Source organism: Sinohyriopsis cumingii, unplaced genomic scaffold (genome assembly GCF_028554795.1).
Source record: "Sinohyriopsis cumingii isolate HCF-2022 unplaced genomic scaffold, ASM2855479v2 utg002465l, whole genome shotgun sequence".
NCBI classification, from domain to species: domain Eukaryota; kingdom Metazoa; phylum Mollusca; class Bivalvia; order Unionida; family Unionidae; genus Sinohyriopsis; species Sinohyriopsis cumingii.
In genome coordinates, this window is record NW_028316219.1 from 277,897 (window position 1) to 298,214 (window position 20,318).

Sequence of the window (20,318 nt, forward strand, 5' to 3'; positions counted from 1 at the left end):
AAATCTTTGCTTTCGTGACAGAATAATTATTTAAGTAAGCTTATGACCAAAGGGATTCTTAGTACATATGACAAAAGGGATTTTAGTGTAGGAAAAAGTAAAATATATATCAGTACTGATATCTAGTTTCTAACTAGTAATATGTGGGGTTTGAATATGGGAATTTCAGAGATGGACATGAAGGAACCATTAATATATCTGGGTAACTGGCCAGTATCATAGGAACTAATGTTTGGACTTCAGGAAGGTTTTAACAAATCTGGGTAAACAGGTCAGCATCATGACATGTCTGGTTAACTGGGTCATATTCCTGCTGTTTCAGCACCATTTAGTTATGGTATGATCGGGGGACGAGTAATGATTAGCCAATTATATTCTGTATGTGGGAAAAGGGTGTGTGATTACAATATTTGTACATAGATGCAACATATAGTGTGGGGTAGAAAGCGGAAGGCAGAAGGACACAAAGCAGAAAGAAAAGTAGAAACAGGACAGATAATGAAAACGGGACAGCAGAGATAAGATGTAGTTAGAAATTAGAATCAGACTGAGATATACAAGAAGGGGAGTTAAGCGAAGGAATACCTAATAGACATAATGGAGTGATATACATTCTGAATGGACAATTGTAATGAGAAACAATATAGATAAAATTTAGTGTAGAATTTAGAGAGATGGACAGATATTTGTGCGTATATTGGATATAAACAGTAGATTACAATATAACATAGTGATTTAATTAGTATACCACTGATCCCCCGCCTCACCCTGAAGTCAACAAAAAGACCCAACAAGAAAGACCGAACACACCTAATGGGTCAGAAAGCCAATGAAATAGTGTCAGTTCAAACCTCACTTGTATTTAGTTGCATACAAGAAGGTTCTCCATCTGCAAGGGACGGTTAAGTCCTTTAAATGATAATGACATTTGCCACGAAATAGTGGAAGTCGAAATATCAATGGATCCATTAAAAGGAAGAAAAGCTGCTCCATCCCTTCCTTTCAGCTATGAAGGCATTGATATATACATGTGGTAATCTAACAGGGTATTGATCATCCACAGCACATATTGAACTGAAACTGGTCGTCTCTATAAATGGCAGAGCTACTGAAGGTAGCTGATTTTCTTTTTGGTGCTCAACTCGGTTAAAAATGGATTCAGACTTGTTCAATACAACTAGTCTCAAGAGACAAGGTATGAGGCTCAATGTCTTGTCTCAGACACAAAGGAGTGTAAACCACAATCATATATGTATTTATCACTTTCTTAGAATCTTCTGTTAATCATATTTGCGATCAGATTTATATTGTCATTATTCAATTTATGCTTTTCCAGTGTCGGTTGTGCACCTTGCAGATACATTCACAGGCTTATAACTATCACAGTGCAATGCACTGAACGACTGTCTCCAATGATATCAATATGAAATCATATTATTTGGCATACTTCTTATGTGTCTGATTCATTAAAACTAACTGGAGACCCTATCACTTGTGTTACCATCAGTAATGAAAATAGTAAGTGGTTAGATCCATGTGCATTAAAACCGTTATGACCGTTATAACAATACTCATACTTAGCTATTTTATAGGTAGACAACTGGTGCAATATATGTAAATTTCATTGCGAGCATTTGTTATACCATGTCATGAGAATAATATTGGTAGGCACTCAATTAACCCAATAAACATACTAATTTGCCATTAGGAGTGTACCAACTCATGACCACATCTTTGTTATAATAATGACAGGCGGTAATTTTTCCTGTTCCAATTGTTTATTGATGGATGAGTTTTAGTAGTCCATCTGACAAAATAACTAACGACAGTTAAGCATACATTTTGAGCCCCTGAACTGTGTAATACATATAACAAGTGTAAACAAACCCAACGTGTAACATCAAGGACAGGTTGCCACCAATGGCTGTCGGCAGTGATAGCAGCAATGCAGCACTTTGACATGAGTTATTTTCTAAAGGAACAAACTGTATGTATTGTGGTGTTAGATTATATATCCAGATAATATAAGCAGCAAGTGAATTTGGTCCAACACCTTCCATGGTAAAGGCATTCAATGAAATATAATTATGACAATGACCTTGATGATAGAACATTCAAGTTACTGAGTAAGAATCAGCTTAGTATTATAGAAGTATCTTAACAAGCAATATAGGAAATGAGTAAATCCTTTAATTTCTTTGACAATGGACATACACGCTTGACTGTTGTGTTGTTGTTTTTGTGATTTTGATCTTTAACGTAGCTTTAACAATTTTTCAGTCATATCGCTACGATGTCTGCAATGTGGCAGTTTATAGTGATGTCTAGCACTGGGGCATCATGCCGCAGACATGTAGCATGATGTCCCACCCAGGTCACATTATCCTGACACCAGGCTGACCAGTCCTAACACTAACCTCTTAATGCTGAGCACCAAGCGAGGCAGCTGTTAGTACCAGTTTTGTAAGTCTTTGGTATGACTCGGCCGGGGATCAAATCCACGACCTCCCGCATCCGAGGCGGACGCTCTAACCACTAGGCCACCGGAGCGGTCCTCTTGAATGTAATACATGACATGAAATAACCTAGGAAGCCAAAGCTAACCTCATATCTCACTCAGCTTTATGATATGAAGCAGGAACAAAATAAACTTTAAAATATTCACACGTGACCTTGATCTTAAATATTGCATCCACAATACATGATTTAGTCACGATGCACATGTATGCCAAGTTTCAGACTTTAATCTCAAAAGTGATTTAATGTATGATATGAAGCAGGAACAAAATAAACTTTAAAATATTCACACGTGACCTTGATCTTAAATATTGCATCCACAATACATGATTTAGTCACGATGCACATGTATGCCAAGTTTCAGACTTTAATCTCAAAAGTGATTTAATGTGTGAAACAGTTTAAAACTCTGACCTTGACCTTAATGGTATCTCATCAAATCTTGTAACAGACACCACACAGCGATTATGTACATTTATACCAAATCTCAAATGTCTTTAAAACGTTGAATAGAAGGAAACATCTTATGAAAAGTAAATTTGAGTTGATACCTTGCCTTTAAAATTCGATCCCAAATGCTGTATGTCATGTGCCTTCTACTGACAGCGTCTAAGTACAGTACGTTTCCTCCACTGATCTCAAACAGTTTAACAGAGATCTTGATGGTCAGAAATAAGACTCGCATACTGGTAAAAACCTCGGTCAATCCCTTGTAAGGTGATTTTATTTGTATGTGTGTAAATAACTCATAATTATCCAACAAAACAGGCTGAATAAAGGAAATATCGCTTGCATTGTAATCGGTATTTCATAGACGCCCATGACCATTACTACACACAGGATTGTTGAATGTCCTTCTAAATATGTTTCTGAGTTTCTGGTATTTTCTTGTGTGTAGAAAATGCGAAACCAGATGTGTCTGTGACTTAATTTATCGGTAACCCAGCAATTTCATCAAGGTCTTATGTGAATTTTTTTGCAATCAGTGCCAACTCATTGTGAAAATCTTATTTTATATAGCAGTTTCCTTTGGATAACATACATTTATTAAATTTATTTCCGCAATAACCAGTGTGTAGCAACCAGATCAATACGGTGTTGCTCTCGATAATGTTTGCAATTGATTCCTAAATGTTTTCCAGAGCAAGACTGAGATGGTAATTGCAAACTAAGTCGACCACCACACAAGTTGTGCTTCTTGAGTTTGACAGCTACTCCCTGGTTCTAAGGCCTACCATGCTGGTATTGTCCAGTATCACTAAGGATCTCTTCGGTTATTGTTGTAATAATAATTGTTGTTTCCATCGCTTATTCTAAAGAGAAACCTCACAGAGTTAACACCATTTTATCGAACGTGTTCTTCCCAGTTACTCATGATTTCACATCGTCATTAGTTTAAACCAACATCACATGAGTTATTTGTAAAATGTTCAGTAGCACAAGTGACCACGCAGTTAATGTAACCAATTCTCATTGGGCTAGTAATTTAGTAATTTCTTGCCGGAAGTATTCATCACGTAAACCTCATTCACCGTGATATTCGTATTGCAGTTGAAGTCGATGCTTGTTAGCAACACAGGCAGTGTGCACGACATCAGCAAAATAAGAGACAAACTTTGTCATTACACATACAAAGGATCCATTTTGTCATATATATATATATATATATATATATATATATATATATATATATATATATAATATTGCTAAATAGAGATAAACAGTTTTATCAACATTTGTATTATGTTTAATGCACACTTATTAGAGACATAGAAAATATATAAATAAATAAATAGAAGAAAGATTTTTAAAAATCATAATTTAAAAATTAATAAAATAAAACAATAAAAATATATAAAAATATATATAAAATATATCTTGATATAATCTTGACAAATGTTAAATAGGTTATATATATATATATATATATATATATATATATATATATATATATATATATACATACATACATACATTCATACATACATAAACAAGAAACACATACAAAGAGTTCGATATCTCTAAGAAGACATACTAATTAGTAATAATTGGCAAGAATAACAAAAAATTCAATTTTATAGGAAAGTATTATAGATTTATTGAAATCATTATCAATTATTTACTGGATAATATTCGTCCTCTCCATGTTGCACCTGCTGATGAATTTTAGAACTCTCACACCAACCCACAGATCTTAGTTTCTTGCCACCATGTTTTTTCCACAAGAGATTTGTTCCCCTTATGAATATGTGGCAAACGTCTCATCGAACTGAGCCACCACCCTTTCACTACAAATCAGCATGCATCTAACAATATTCATTTACACATTAATGCTCCCCATTAATATCTACTTACAATTTCTTTTTCTAATCATAATTATCAATATTAAAATCTTTATAATTAATCAAAATTTTCATGGGGGGGGTATCCGATCAGATATAATAGTGTGGTTTTTCTAAAATCTGAAAAACCGTACCATCATGCTTTAGCGATCTTTTGTGGGAGAGATATTAAGAAATATTACTTCAAGGTAGCTCGCCCCTTGCTGCTCAACCAATTAGATGCAAGATAAACCTATTAACATGCATGGCTCTTGCTTATCAATTCTGGTGGAAAGTCATTACTGAATGTACCTACAACCGCATAATGGCTAAATGCAAGTGATCTGTTTTGGTATGTATGTACAGATGCTCCCAAGATTCCCCCTTTATCACACAAATAAGTGGTAGCAGAACAAAACTGAGGGGGAGGAGGAAGCAGCCATAGTTCAATATTACACATCACTTTAATATCCATCTCATTTTCTTCCTGATCCATTTTGTAAGAACCTTTTGAAATTAAAATATTTCAAAGATGATGCCTCTTCTTCTACAATTGTTAATACGTCGACTGTATTGTCTTTTTGATACTTCTTCTCCAAAGTAAGATTTCATACCATGACACATTATGCCTAAGTTTAACTTTCCTGAATTAGCAATCTGCTGTTTTCAATGCCATATTTATGTTTCAATATTGCTGTATTAGGATTTCAAGTCATTGATGCCATAGTCTAAATGATCAAACATAAGCATTTTGATGAAATAAATATCTTTACTTCTTAATTTCATTATTTTTTATTTAATAGTCTAATATTCATTGTAACCTTTCTGCCAGGGCTATATTGTTTTGTAGCACATGATCCTACAGGGCTAAATTGTGACAAGAACATAAATGAAAAGTGCAATGTACTTTGAAATTGTCTGTATTTTAATTTGGCAGACAACCTTTACAATATTTGATTTCGAACTACCTCTGAAAGGCAGGGTTCACCATCATGCCATATGTTGTATTTTTCATCCTTCATGTACATCGGACTCGTATTTAGCAAGATTTTGGCATCAAATTCTCTCATTGGTATCTCCAATAACACCTTCCCAACTCTAATAATCTGACATATTTCCTACCGTTAAAAACAAATTGCCTTCATTACTATGATCAGTCAGTATTTGCCAAAGGAATTCATCATCTAAAGATCAATCAAGGTGGGATTCAGTCATTTTTGGTCTTCTAGATAGTCTGTATTATAAACGTGCATTTGTAAAACTTCCTTGATGCAAGGTTCAAATTATGACAGAATGCTTGTTACAGGTCCCAATGTGCTAATAAAAGTTAGTTTAACAACTATTTATGTCAAGCCGAAGAGACCAGACATGTAACTAGTTTTTTAGAAAATACACGTCTCAAGAAGTCCTAACATATTTGTACTGGTTTGACTTGTTTCACGACAAGAACATTAAGGATGAATAGCTGAATAAAATAGTATACTGCGCGCATAGTACATTTTCATATACGCATCTTAAAACTAATTTATGGGAAATCTTGTGCATCGATGTTTTTCAAGTGCCCAACTCTGTATAACGTTTTAGTGAATCACACGAACGCGAGCATCTCTGTATAATGTACATAGTGCTTTAACTAGTTAGCAAAACCATTCAATTAGATGCAGAAATCGATGTTGTTACCTGTTTGGGGAAACGGTGCATGGGTCAGGAACGACAACCAGGGATAATCAGGCGACCATAGACACATATTTGTGTTGGGATTAAGAACATGAAATCAATAGGATTTTATCTTACCCTAAGCACAAACGAAATGTACTAACTGTTGATGCTGGGCAATCAAAGGACTAGTTTCACTAACAAGACTGTGCTAGATGCAGGAAGGGATGAGCAGGTACACAGACAGAAAGACACACAGGATGCTGTATATCTGCATATTATAATTGAATGTAGAGAAAATATGTTGAGTGCAACGGTCTCGCAGAAGTGGAGTAATGCTACAGAAATGTAAATATTCAAGACAATGTTTCAAAAATAGGAACAGTTAAAAGGTTATGTCATATTCGTGACTGGGGAGGAAGGGTGTAATCAAAGTGATATTGTTGCATATTTCCCAAAAGCCACTTGATCATTATTGTATTTTCAACCCCATACTATCCCATAATTATAACACTAAATGTTTTATACCTTCTCCTTTCCATCCCCCCTCTCCATTCTGGTCTTGCCCTCAGCATAAAAGACAGGACCTAAAATGAAATGATGATAATGTTATATACTGCATGACTTTGCAACTGTATGAATTTCATAGCAATTTATGCAAAGCTTATTAGTATGACGCTGAGTATAAAAATCCAGACTTAGGTAAAACATTCCTCGGTCATTTAAGTTTGTTTAATTATGGCATCAGTACAAGGTGCACAACAATGGTACATCAGTTAAGAGTAATCAATCCTTAATTTCTGATGGTTTTTAATGAATGCGGTTCGCCCCATTTTCTCATACACGGTTGACTAGAGCTCATCTGTGATATTTAGTTGGGTTTATTCCATCTAACATATCAAGCTATATTTAAAATTATATAATGACCATTTGACCAGGTGTTCATGATATTGAGATAGAGAACGCAAATCCAATTACGTATTGCATTTGTAAGTAAAGATACCCACTGCATTTTCAATTTAAATATTGTAATGATATTATCAGATAGGCATTGTTTTTCAAATAATCATGGCTAAATGATGAGCATCCGTGAGCTTGTATCCACACATTGCATCTAATTTTAACTGATACTACCTTATCTTTTAATATGCTTGAATCAAGCTAATATAATTACCTCAAGTTTACTATTGAATATGTTAGCTGGGCAAGCTTGCTCACTCATCGCACCATTTTGGATAATTTTCTTACTAGCATTCGCAAGCTTGTGCTTCCTGTACGTTTGCGCAATTTACAAGCTATTGAAAAGCATATACTTCCACATATTTCCAGACCAAATTTCTTATAATTTTTTAAATTCATTTCATATTATAGAAACTGCAAACATTAATTCTTGCTATCCAAATTACAGTAGCCAGTAATATTTAATTTGACTGAAATATCAACAAAGTCTTACCTTTTTAAAATACAGATTTTACTAATTTCTCAGCATATATATTTGAGGCAACAAAATAACTATTTAGTCATTTGGGCAAAACAGAGGCTGGTTGATAGAACATGATATATTCTTTGATCAGATGATAACAAATATAAATAAATTGTATTCAAACACATCATTTTAACCCTGAAAATGCTGAAAAACTCTGTTACAAACAGTATTAATGGTGAAAGAGAAAGACATATAGATTTCAAAGATTTGTCTTAATCACTTTATGTTCAAGGAAACTTTTTTCTGATTAGCAATGTACACAACTAACTCAATATGTTGAACAGGTAATGCAATGCAATTATATGTGACCTTCCCAGGTCTAATGTTTGCTAATACTGACTTTATCAAAGCTTATCACCAAAGTCTGTCTTTAAATAGCAAACCAGAGGCAACCGTCACATCTATATGGACACAGAGGATACCAGGTACCAATGAAAATATTTTGATGACAACAGGTGGCATTCTGAGAAAGGTAAACTATTGTATGAATTCCTGTAATTTGAGTTACATGACGCACTGATATAAAACACCTTTAATACACTTCTGTAAAAGATTTAACATTTTCCTACCAAGGTCTTCCGTTTCAAAGCAAAAGCAGATTGGTATTTCACTTCTAAGTAGCACAGGTGTTGTCCACCTGTCATGAATATGCCATTACATATGGTTTCCCCCATATAGAAAAGTCTCAACAATTCTCACGAGCTCATAAAATGCATATGAGGACCTTATTAATAATGTATGCAGATCAAATTTAGCAAGCTTATGTTTGATGTGTGTGAGCCAAGGAAAAACTAGAAAAACGTTCATAACTACAGATTTAATTTCCTTACATGAGAATTTGAATGTTCACATAAGAAAATATAACTTCGAAAATATGCCATTCCATTATATATGAAAGTATGGCAGATTTCTAATTTCCTATGCGAGTTATCATGAGACAAATTTGACCTTTTATTCTGATTAGATACAAGCTAAATGACGAATGTGTTCTAAGTTGTGATTTTTCCATGTGTGTATTTCACATGATCAATTAGGATATAATGCAAGTGTTGGATAACATGGAGGTCATCCAGGTTATTGTCAAATAGACATCTTGTTAGAATACAGTAGTACTCCAAGACAAGATTTATAATGTTTAAGTGTCCCATCTGCACATCAGATTTGCAAACAGTGATATTACAATGAACTTTTAAACATTTCAAGTACCAAATGTGCAAGAATGTATGTCAAATGTAAAACATCGTACATCTGAATGCCTCGTTTGCACAACTTACTCTTTTCTCTTGCTTTTCAAGAAGAAAACATTGGCTCCAATTACTATCAAATGCTAGCACTTAATGATCATTGCCATGGCAGACATGATACAAGTCAAGAAAAAGATATATAAAAATTAGCCAATTTTAATTTGCAATGACCGAAATCACTCAACCTATTTCACAAATAGAATCTGTGTTGGTTTGTAACATGACTCAATTGCATTAAGACCAAGCCTTTAGCTCGCACTTCAATGAAACTACTATCACACAAAACTGTTTCCTGATAGTCTAGTAACAGTTGCATATAGTGCAAGCGAATTACATGCTCATTCAGTTGATCCGAATTACATTTCGTTCAAATCAGATTGCTGAACAGTCCTCTTGGCACAGCCAGGATTTGTAGCATATAATAAGTCAACGTCAATCAGCAATCAAGGAATCGTCATACTTTCGCTCTCCTCCAGAAACAAACTCTCAAACATTGCTTGAAATGCACGGAGACAAGCCAGTGCACGTGCCAACAACTCTTTCTTCCAGGGAAACCTGGAAAAGTGGTGATGTGACCACTCAAGTGCACCCCATACGAACACAAATTCATGACTTCATAAACTGTTCTTGAATGTTCTTGAAATATTCATGATTAGTTCATCATTTGAGTTCATGATCAAATAATCATGAACGTTCCTCAACTAAGTTCACGAACACGTCAATAATTGTGATGAATCATGTACTTTAAGTTCATGAACACAATGATGAATTTTTATGAACTATTATAATATCTTTGAAGTTCTGAAATGTCATGATCTTGGTTCATGAACAATTCAAGTACTTTGATGCACCAACACGATATTTCCTAACATTGTACATTAAATTACTATATTATTATATTCATAAAATGTTCATGAAAATTCATCATACAAGCTTCTCACAATATTAGTGAAATTTAAATAAAGGTGAATATTTTTTAATGATATTATACAATATAAATGTCCATAGAGATCTTAAACAATTGTGTACCTAACCTGAGCTGTTCTTGATTAATGTCGGAAAATATTTTCTGGTCAGCATGAACACATGTATTTGCCACAAAAGCTTTTAGTGACTTTGTTTAAACGATTTTGTCCATTACTTTCATAAACTGCATAGTATATGGACTTGTTCACTGGTTGCCAGTTGAAGAATATGAAGGAAATGATTTGGTGAGAGCAATGTTAAAAGTTATATGGATATTTTATTGGTTTTTATATGTCATCATATTAGATTTAACCAAACTAATGATACATATTTTCTCAGACTTAATTTAAACTTGGTCTTAGAACTTTTGAAACTCAGTACACATTATCTAACCCTTCCCCTTTCAATCTCCATACCAGACACAGTACTGCATCTAAGATAGGAATTTAGATGTTCAATATCATTTTCTTTTTTAATACATCACTATTTATATGATCTGATGTAATTTGGTAAATTAAAACGATACAAAACTAAACTAGTTAATGTGTCAAATTGTGCACAATACATGTGCAAATAACCACATGACGAGAGCGGAAGCTACGGAGTCGGAGGGGATGCATTAGTGACATTAGGGCCTGTGCCACACAAGTCTGACGTTTTATCAGTAGAAAATGGTTTTAAAACATTGAAAGTATGAAATAACTGTTATGTTTGCTACATAACATAACTGCTATCTCTGTCTAACCATGTTCACTTCCTGGACTTCCAGTATGTAAGTAAAACAGAACTGCTAAGCTCTGTCTGATCATGTTCACTTCCTGAACTTCACATATGTATATATAACAGAATTGCTAGTTCTGTCGGATCATGTTCACTTCCTGGACTTCAACTATGTACATATAACTGAACTGCTAGCTCTGTCTGATCATGTTTACTTCCTGGACTTCAAATATGTACCTATAACAAACCTGCCAGCTCTGTCTGATCAGGTTCACTTCCTGGACTTCAAAAATATGTACATATAACATAATTGCTAGCTCTGTCTGATCTTTTTCACTTCCTGGACTTCAAAGTATTTAATTTAATTGTTAAAGATTATAAACTTTAGATTAATTCCAAGTGATTTTTTAAATATATGGGAGCAGTTATTTTGGTCGGCTGCATGCTACAATGCACACAAGAGCAATATGTAAATAAATAAATGTCAGCCATACTACATTAAAGTAGTATCGTGATATGGCAACGTTCTATCAATACTGCAAATGCGAATAACATCACTTTACACCTGTCACTCTTTCCAAAGTATGTGATATTTGTAGAGCTTCCCCCTAAATAAATTTTACTCAGATTATGCATGAATAATAAATGTCTAAACTTTCACAGTCGTACAATTCGCATTGAGATTAAACATGGTTGTTCCAATAGCCATGGCATGATAAAATACTTACTGCAGCTGTTATATAATAAACTGAATCTTTTCACTCCAAAATTCAAGGTCTGGTATATATTCTAACTACTATAGGTGACAACGGAGCAATTTATTTGGATGCAAATCAAAAAGAACTTGTTTGTTTACAGATTTGTATTTGACCAGAAACATTAAACATAAGAATTATTTTTTAAAACTGATTCAAACATATGTAGTTATATGAAGACCTGGGTTAAAACTGCATGCTGAACAATACCATACAGTTTCTTTGAACTCTAATTAGCATGCCCGTTAATTAATTATACATGTTTTTTACCTATATTCATAATTGCGATCTTCTTGGCAATCAAATATGATTAATTACAACATAATTTGATGCAAAAATCAGCAATGCCACTAAATGTATATTTCCAAAAGTATGGATATTCCGTACATATTTTGGAGCAATGACAATAATATCCTGACAATTTTAGGATTGCAATAGTATTTATATGTCTGTAAATACGCAAAACGTCTTACTTCTTTCACGGGTCCAGACCTGCAGTATATTAATGTTATAAGTGTTAGTTTCAGGACTCTGTTACAATCCATTCCAATTCTTTAAAATGCATTTTATAAACTACGCAGTAGATCAACACTGTTTATGAACTAAGCCATCTGTGAAATGATTTATAACCTATATAGGCAATGGACATAGTTTAGTACATCTTCCCAATATTTTATAATCTGCACATATGATATTAATGGTGAATGGATTAATTACATATTCAAAATCATTTCTCAGTACATCGTCAAAATGATAACTAACCTACAAAGATGATGGAAATGTCTATGGACTAAGTATATATATGATTCACGGTCTATTTCATATCTGAAATGATTTCCAACCTACAAATGCGATAGACATGGTTCATGGACTAAGTATCTCTTTGAAATGAAGCAGCAGAGAGGGCGGATAGTGTTTAAATGATTTTCCCTATTTCACCAAAAATAATCCCTCCTGGAAAATCGCAATTTTTGTTTAAAAATCGCCATATCTCATACTATCGCTGATATGTTTTTCTAATCACGACACATCGAAGGACAATACGCGATTGTGTCAGTGCCAAGTTGGAGACAGCACAATCTTTGCTGCTATAAATTAAAAATTGTATCAACTCGATATCGTGTTTGAGGATCATGTATGTTTATCGCTATAAATCCATGTGGGTTTGACTGAGCGTGACTAAATAAATTTTTGAACTTGTTTGTATCCATATCACCGTTACACATGGTCTGATGAGTATTTCTCAGTGTATGTGCATCAACTCCGTTAAACACAACAAGAATATTGTAATTATCCCTGATCACTTTTGGTATTTGTGTATACCGCTGGGTTACATAAATCACATCAGTGTTTTTGTATCTACCTCTGGAAAATGTCCGAGCCGGATTTGATTGTTTATCAAGCATTACATCATCGTACACTACTAAATTGTCAACAAATCCATCAATGAAATCAATACTCGGCGTTTCAGTGATATCATTTATACATTCAATAACATCATCATGCCGCTCATTTAACGATCTTGCGTTTTCATTAAAATCTTTAAGTACATCATAACAACGCTGATCGTCAACTGATGGTGCTACCAAATACAACATATCCCACTTCATCCACTTCATTATCAAATTGAGTAGCAGCTGTGTTTTACCCGATCCAGATGGACCTATGATAATCAAATGAACTGAATGTGTTAGCATCGGATGATGATTAACCGGTTCTCGTTTTCTTGTTGCAGAAAAGTCAGTGATTTCCATGTTATAGAAATATATAAAAGTAATATGGATTTATATTGTGTGAAATGCAGGACACGTACCCCAACAGGTGATCTAACAACTATTACAACAACAAATAACATATCAGCGGTTACGGGTAAGTGTGAATGATGTGCTACAAATAAATTTAAATTTATTCCCGCTGACAAGTCAGTGCAGTCGGGTTAAAAAGAAAAACGAGGAGGTGATATTGCAGCAAAATTAACAACATTACTGGGAGCTCCGTGGGCTAAATACCCAGGAGAAAAACATCCCCCAGGATATAATTAGTGTGGCCCTGGAACACGACTTGATATCAGACAAGACAACCAAGACAAACCAAAACCAGGTGAGTATCCGATAAACGCTTTTGATAAAGCATGTCATGCTCATGATATATATTATAAAAGTAAAGATCTGCAGCACAGACATATTGCAGATGTAAAATTAATTCACACACTAAATTCCATTATGAATAAATCTGTAAAGGAATCATTGGCTAATTGGTTAGTAAGATCCGCAGTGAAAGGTAAACTAGTATTAGGAGCTGGTAATTAATTATAATGGAATCAATTTATCATTCCCCAAGAGGATACTGGATAGATAAAACAGCGATTAGTAAACTCTGCGAAGCAGCAACTGTTAGACATGCCACTGCTGAAAAATGGTTGGCACGATAAGTAATATGGCAAATTTAAAAACCACCACCTAAACAAATACGCTTTGCACATTTTGATGTTGGAGTTCCTAATGAAGTTTATCAGGTTGATATTTTATTTGTACCACATGATACTATTAAAATCCAAAGACGACTAATAACATACAAGTACGCGCTAACTGTAGTTGATGTTGAAAGTAGATATAAAGAAGCAGAGCCGTTGTCAACAAAGACAGCAACTGAGGTAGCTTCTGCTTTTGAACGAATTTATCAACGAGGACCCTTGCAATGGCCACAGCTGTTAAAAATTGATCCTCACAAAGAATTTCAGTGTGCAGTATCGTCGTTGATGAAGCAACATACTGCAATTCACCGTGATCAGGCAATGGTTGAACGATTTAATCGAACAATTGCTGAGCGGTTATTTGGATATCAATACGCGAAGTAATTCATTCAAGACAAGAGATCTCGTGAATGGGTTGCAATATTACCAAATGTGATAATGGTGCTAAATAATGAAATAACTCGAACAACTGTGTTGAAACCAATTAATGCAATCAAGCGCGCGCGTATACCAATACAACGACGTGATTTTGCGATACAGCCAGTGCTGGGTAATGACACTGTGATATATTTATATGAAACGGTGAACTTAAAGGTGGTAAAAAAAGAGCGACTGATCCTATTTGGAGTATTAACAAACACAATATATCTAACATAACAAGATCCACGGGTAGACCGGCAATCTACAGACGGTGTTCAACTGCTCCTCAGCGTGGATTCACACGTGAAGGATTACAAGTAAATCCCGAGGACACACAATTACTACCGCGATCACTTAACTAAAACCCCTACGTCGATTACATTCAAGACAGGTCAACATCGTATTTTCTCGTGCGTGACTGCGACTGTTGTCTTTTCTGTCCACAGAGAATTGTCTTGGAATATACTCGAGTACTGCATAACATTATACAATTGCAGCTCTCACATTGATTATTCTGCCATTGTTTCAGCGCGTTAATAAATTCAAAGTCGAGATCAAAGTCGCGTTTATTTTTTTTTTTGTTACTTTGTTTATAACCAGCAATCTTTCTTCTTATTATATCATTGTGAATATCATCGTTAATGGTTTCTGACGAGTCCATGACGATTATCCGCAGCTGAGATATTCTTCTGACTCTAGACATCGCCAAATAAACTAAATTCGTCCATTCGATACGATCATCAACGATCCAAACAACTGTATCAGTAATAGTTAATCTCTGAAATGAGTGAATCGTCATTGCGTATCCTAGCGTCCATGGAGATTGGTCAACTGCAATAATATCATTTAATACGAGATTATGTTTCTCAATTTGTCCTGTTATATCAACGTCAATATTCTGCCGTCGCATATCAGCTGGTCGATAACACAGCGGCACTGGCAAAGTTGGAAATTTTTCTTTATGTAACTGAAACAACTGGTGTTGAAGTGTGTCTCTATCTTTCTACTTGCTACTATTAAATCGGTTGGTCTCCAAGTTTGTAGAAATTCGTTCAGGGGGTTTCTGAAATCATTTTACGCGCTATTTCACATTGAATTTTGTTCGGTTGTAGTCTGATTAATTTTTTTAATTCCTTTAATTCTGCATCAAGATATCTGTGATCATCAGTTATCTCCGAGTAATGCTCAACAAAATTATTCAACCAATCGTGTGGAGATGGTCCAACAAACGTAGGTGGTTGACCGTGATTGCCGCACATTATCACAGCTGTATTTTTTAAAAACAACCAGTCGAGAAATGTTTTTAATATTTCCAACGATACTGTGCACACTTCATCCCAAATGACGATCTTTGGAATATATGTCTCTCCCATTCGATCTGGAGTCCTTGTGCCACCGATGTATTTGAAAAATCCGTGATAAATACAAGAATTAACTCATCGGTGTTTCATCTCCCTGGCAAGTCTGTGTGTTGGTGTTAGCACAATCATATCATCGTGTTTCTGTCGAAATAATTCGATTACTCGAGTTGTTTTACCAGAACTTCCCGGTCCGTTCAAATAAACCATTTTGTGTCTGGATACTGGATCATACAAGGATGGCTTCGACGATATTCCTGATATCGGACCGCTGCGATAAATATCTTTAACCGCAACATCCGCGGATTCACAATAGCAATGTAACATTTTCTTTTTTATTCTCCACGATCCCCATGATTCATTAGTGCTTGTGAAACGAGCCAGTAATTCTGAATATTTTTTATTCAAGTAAAATGAATCTGTTGCAACTCTAACTGCAGTGTCAGGAAATCTATGTATCATCGATGGCAAATTTATATAAACATAAGCGAGCATTGAAGATCTTAGATGTGAATACTGAGGAGATTTTCCATCCGTGTAACTAACAATTGTGCTCATCCGTTTTCCGTCAGACAAGCATGCGTCTTCCTGATTACAAAATATATTTATCGCAGCGGCATCAGCAATCATTAAATCTAATTCAACATCATTCATAATCAATCTTGCACAATGCCATTTATGATCATATGCTCTACCTTGAGTAAATTTACCGTTTATTCTTCTACTGAAACCTTTTGCGGTTTTTTCACAGTTGCTGAGAATATCGATGATGACATCAACATGAGTATTTGGACATTCCTGCTTATATTGTTTGATGACATCATCTACACTGATACGCTCCGGTGCTGGTAACCAAACGGAAGTCTGCATCCGATATGATATAACTGCTTCACTGACCGTCAATGATATTAATACGTTAATGTCAAGCATATATTGAAATAACACTGTAGGTGCCCAGCGTCGTTCCGAGAAGTGTCTACCAAACCAAACATAACAACACGGATTCAAACGACACTACACGAATGAATCCTATCAGGTCAAAATCGGGTAATGGACCATTAATCGCCACTCGTGTCATCTTGTTTGTAGGATGTCCGAATCTTTTAAAATATCCAGCACACTCACCTACCCCGAGAAAACTTCCCGGATAACACGCGACCACGTCCACGGATATCATCTCGTTGTGGTTATATTCGGCATTCTACAAACGCCATGTCCATACTCAATACAACTCGCCCGAACATCTCTGAGGAACACAGCGTGTGTTGGTCGCCATGAATTTCTCTCTTGCGCGGCGTGGGCAGCAACTAACGGGATTGAAAAACAATTTTTTAAACAATTGCTCAGTATTTTCTGAATATCCTTCCGCGAGTTTTCTCATTGTGAGTTAGAGAGATTCTTTACGATATAAATCACCGTTGGGTCTTACAAATTGATTGTATTCTTCGTCTTCGGAATTCTTAAACAACCACACTGACAACGGGTTCCTTTTTACTTATCTGTTTAATACAATCAAACATACTTTCTGTGGAGTAAAATTTCACGACATGATCTAGTGGAAATATTGTTACCGCGGAGGTCCAAGCATGAGCGTTATGATCAATAATTTCAATCGGTGTCCCTCTCGATTTATTCGGTGATTCATATAAGACCTCTCCGCTTAATATTTTTACAGTTATTGGAAACTTTAATTTACTTGATAACTCAGCGACATTGTTTATTGACGCTCCAGTATCCTTGACCGATTCAGCTCACTTCGGTATTTTTTCACGTCGTAGATCGGTTAAACCGTTTCCATGTTTCACATTTTTAAAATGTTCTGTTACTCGTTCGGCTACATAATTCAGTGATGAAAATCTCATCGGGTCAAGATCAGTAATGTTAGGTCTATCATTTAGTTGATAAATTTCATAAACAACCGCAGTCACAGGATACGATTGGACATAATATGGTCTGTCAATCCCAGTTAACATTCCTGGTTTGGAATCTTTACTTAATACAGCAGTTTTTCCATTAGCAAGGACAGGATCACGTTTGTCATGGATAATCCACGTATCAGAATCTGCTTGCACAATAAACTGTATTCTGAAAATATATGTCTGATTAAGGTAATCGATAATCGTTTTCGCTCGTGTATCGTTCATTGTAGCATCAATGACAGAGTCGACACATTCGATGTTGCGTATAATTTTGAATGTCGACCACACGTGAGATGCTTCATCATCACCAAATTCTCTTTTGGCATCTCTTATACTATCAATCAGATTAGTAAGAGCTCGCCTCAGCAAGTCAGGGGTTAGTCTCTCAAAATCGAATCTAGAAGCTTTCCATTCCTTCATTGCATATAATCTCTCAAATGTATCCATATATAATTAAGACAAACATTTAAATAAAACATATTATATAGTGAATCAATGTAACTGGTTTATGATAGGATCTGTAACAACATGTGGCAAATCACGTGTAAAGGAATTTGGCGGGCAACATTCACAATGTGTTCATAGTGGTAGTTTAGGACCAATACCGTGTCTGCGATGTGGTGTTGGAGTCCGGGGGAAGACTCAGTCGTGCACTCGTTGTGGTGGTAAACGGGATAGAGAGTTAAAGTGATATTATGACAAGAAAAATAATGACGGTGATAGAGTTATAAAACATGAAGAGGATTATTTAAATAAGTTATCAGACATATTATGATTTAAACAAATACATTATATATAATGAAGCAAAATGAATTTTTCCCACATTCCATCATCAAGAATTATGAAGTAAATCGTGATGACACAAATAGAAATTGTAGGTGGAAGAAAACAGCTGGTGAACTTGATAATGCTGGTTTACCGCTGGTGAGCAAAATTATTACAATCACAGATTTGTATTCGAGGTTATTTACGGGGAGATCAAAGACCGTCTTTTGATCGATCATATCATCAACGACAAGCTCAATAATTCTCTTCAAAATGTACAGGCTATCACACAATTAGCGAACATTCTGTACGTGTAAGGGCTGGGAAACATATAAAGATTCCTAAGGCGGTTCAATCTTTAAATATAGCAACCGGAGAAGAGAAAATTTTTCAATCAGTGACCTCAGCTGCCAAATATTTCGGTATTAATTCTGCTTGGGGTACGACGTGTTGCAGATAAAGTGACCAAATCAACTTTATCATACTTTGATGATGCCTAGATTTCATTATATTATATTCCATTGGTGTTAAATACAGATAACAGAGATACCTCTGCCACGATTGTGTAAAATTCAATGATGCTGTTACTTTATTATATATAATACCGGTATTTATTTTTCGTCAGAAAATCCTATTTACATACTACTTCTTTTTCGACCTGAGCGAAGGAGATAATTCTGTAACGTAGCTTTCTCCGTAGTTGTAGTCGTAATTAACTATCTACATCGTAATTAATTAATTAATTACCTATCTACGTCGTAGTTAAATAGTTAACTATATGCTTCGTAATTAAGGACATTTATGGTTTCTATCTTACAAACATAAAAAATAGCTTGGTTACATTGCACAACATGGAATTATTTTTAGATCTGTTACGAGATACATGTATTTTTTTAGACCGGATTTTATCAAGGCAGAACACGCTATTATATCTATATTTTGTTCAGAAACCGATGTTATATATATCTTGAGTTTATATATATATATATATATATATATATATATATATATATATATATATATATATATATATATATATATGTATATACATTTACGGTGTGTTCAGAAACCATCTATCTTGAGTGCAGAAATATATATGTATTTATGGTGTTTTCAAAAAACATCTATCTTGAGTGTAGAAATGTTTATATTTACGGTGTGTTCAGAAACCGATCTGTGGATAACTACATAATAATTTTAAATCATATACCAATAGATTAGAGCCATGGCGCAGTAGTAGAGCGGCTGATTTTCGTTTTGAAGTCAGTGGTTCGAATCTCGTAAAAGGCATATTGTCGATGATACCGATTTATATGTTTTTTTTTTATATACAGTGGGGTTAACATCATGTGTACATCTCTCAAAATCTCAAATACGTGGTGAGTGCGTCTTTTACACTTACCCGGGATTTGATCTTGGGGGGTGTACACAAATGTATTTCGCTTCCAGAATAAACAGTAGCGTGGATGTATAAGCTACACGTCAGATGGGTAAACACAAAAAAAAACATTCAGAAATAATGGTTTGCTAAAAGAAACAGGCATGAAATGCCAACAAGATCATAAGAAAGGTCTCTAGAAAAGACAAAAGTCTAAAACAAAGACAATGTCTCAAACAAGGTTCTCATGAAAGACACACAAGCCAGTGCGGGGACCTATGAATGAAAACCGCTCATCATAGCTACTGTTCATTTGTGGTCTAAGATATTTTTCTTTTAA

General features: G+C 34.8%; 1 protein-coding gene across 4 annotated transcripts in view; it reads right to left on the minus strand.

Annotated features, from left to right (window-relative positions):
* Window positions 1-20,318, minus strand: part of LOC149770708 (uncharacterized) — a 140,042-nt gene that overhangs the window by 55,172 nt on the left and 64,552 nt on the right. For all 4 annotated transcript variants that reach the window (XM_089949208.1, XM_089949205.1, XM_089949206.1 and 1 more), the window contains exon 13: window positions 7,023-7,081. In XM_089949208.1, the coding sequence (XP_089805334.1) occupies window positions 7,023-7,081 (59 nt within the window). The remainder of the gene's footprint in view (window positions 1-7,022; window positions 7,082-20,318) is intronic.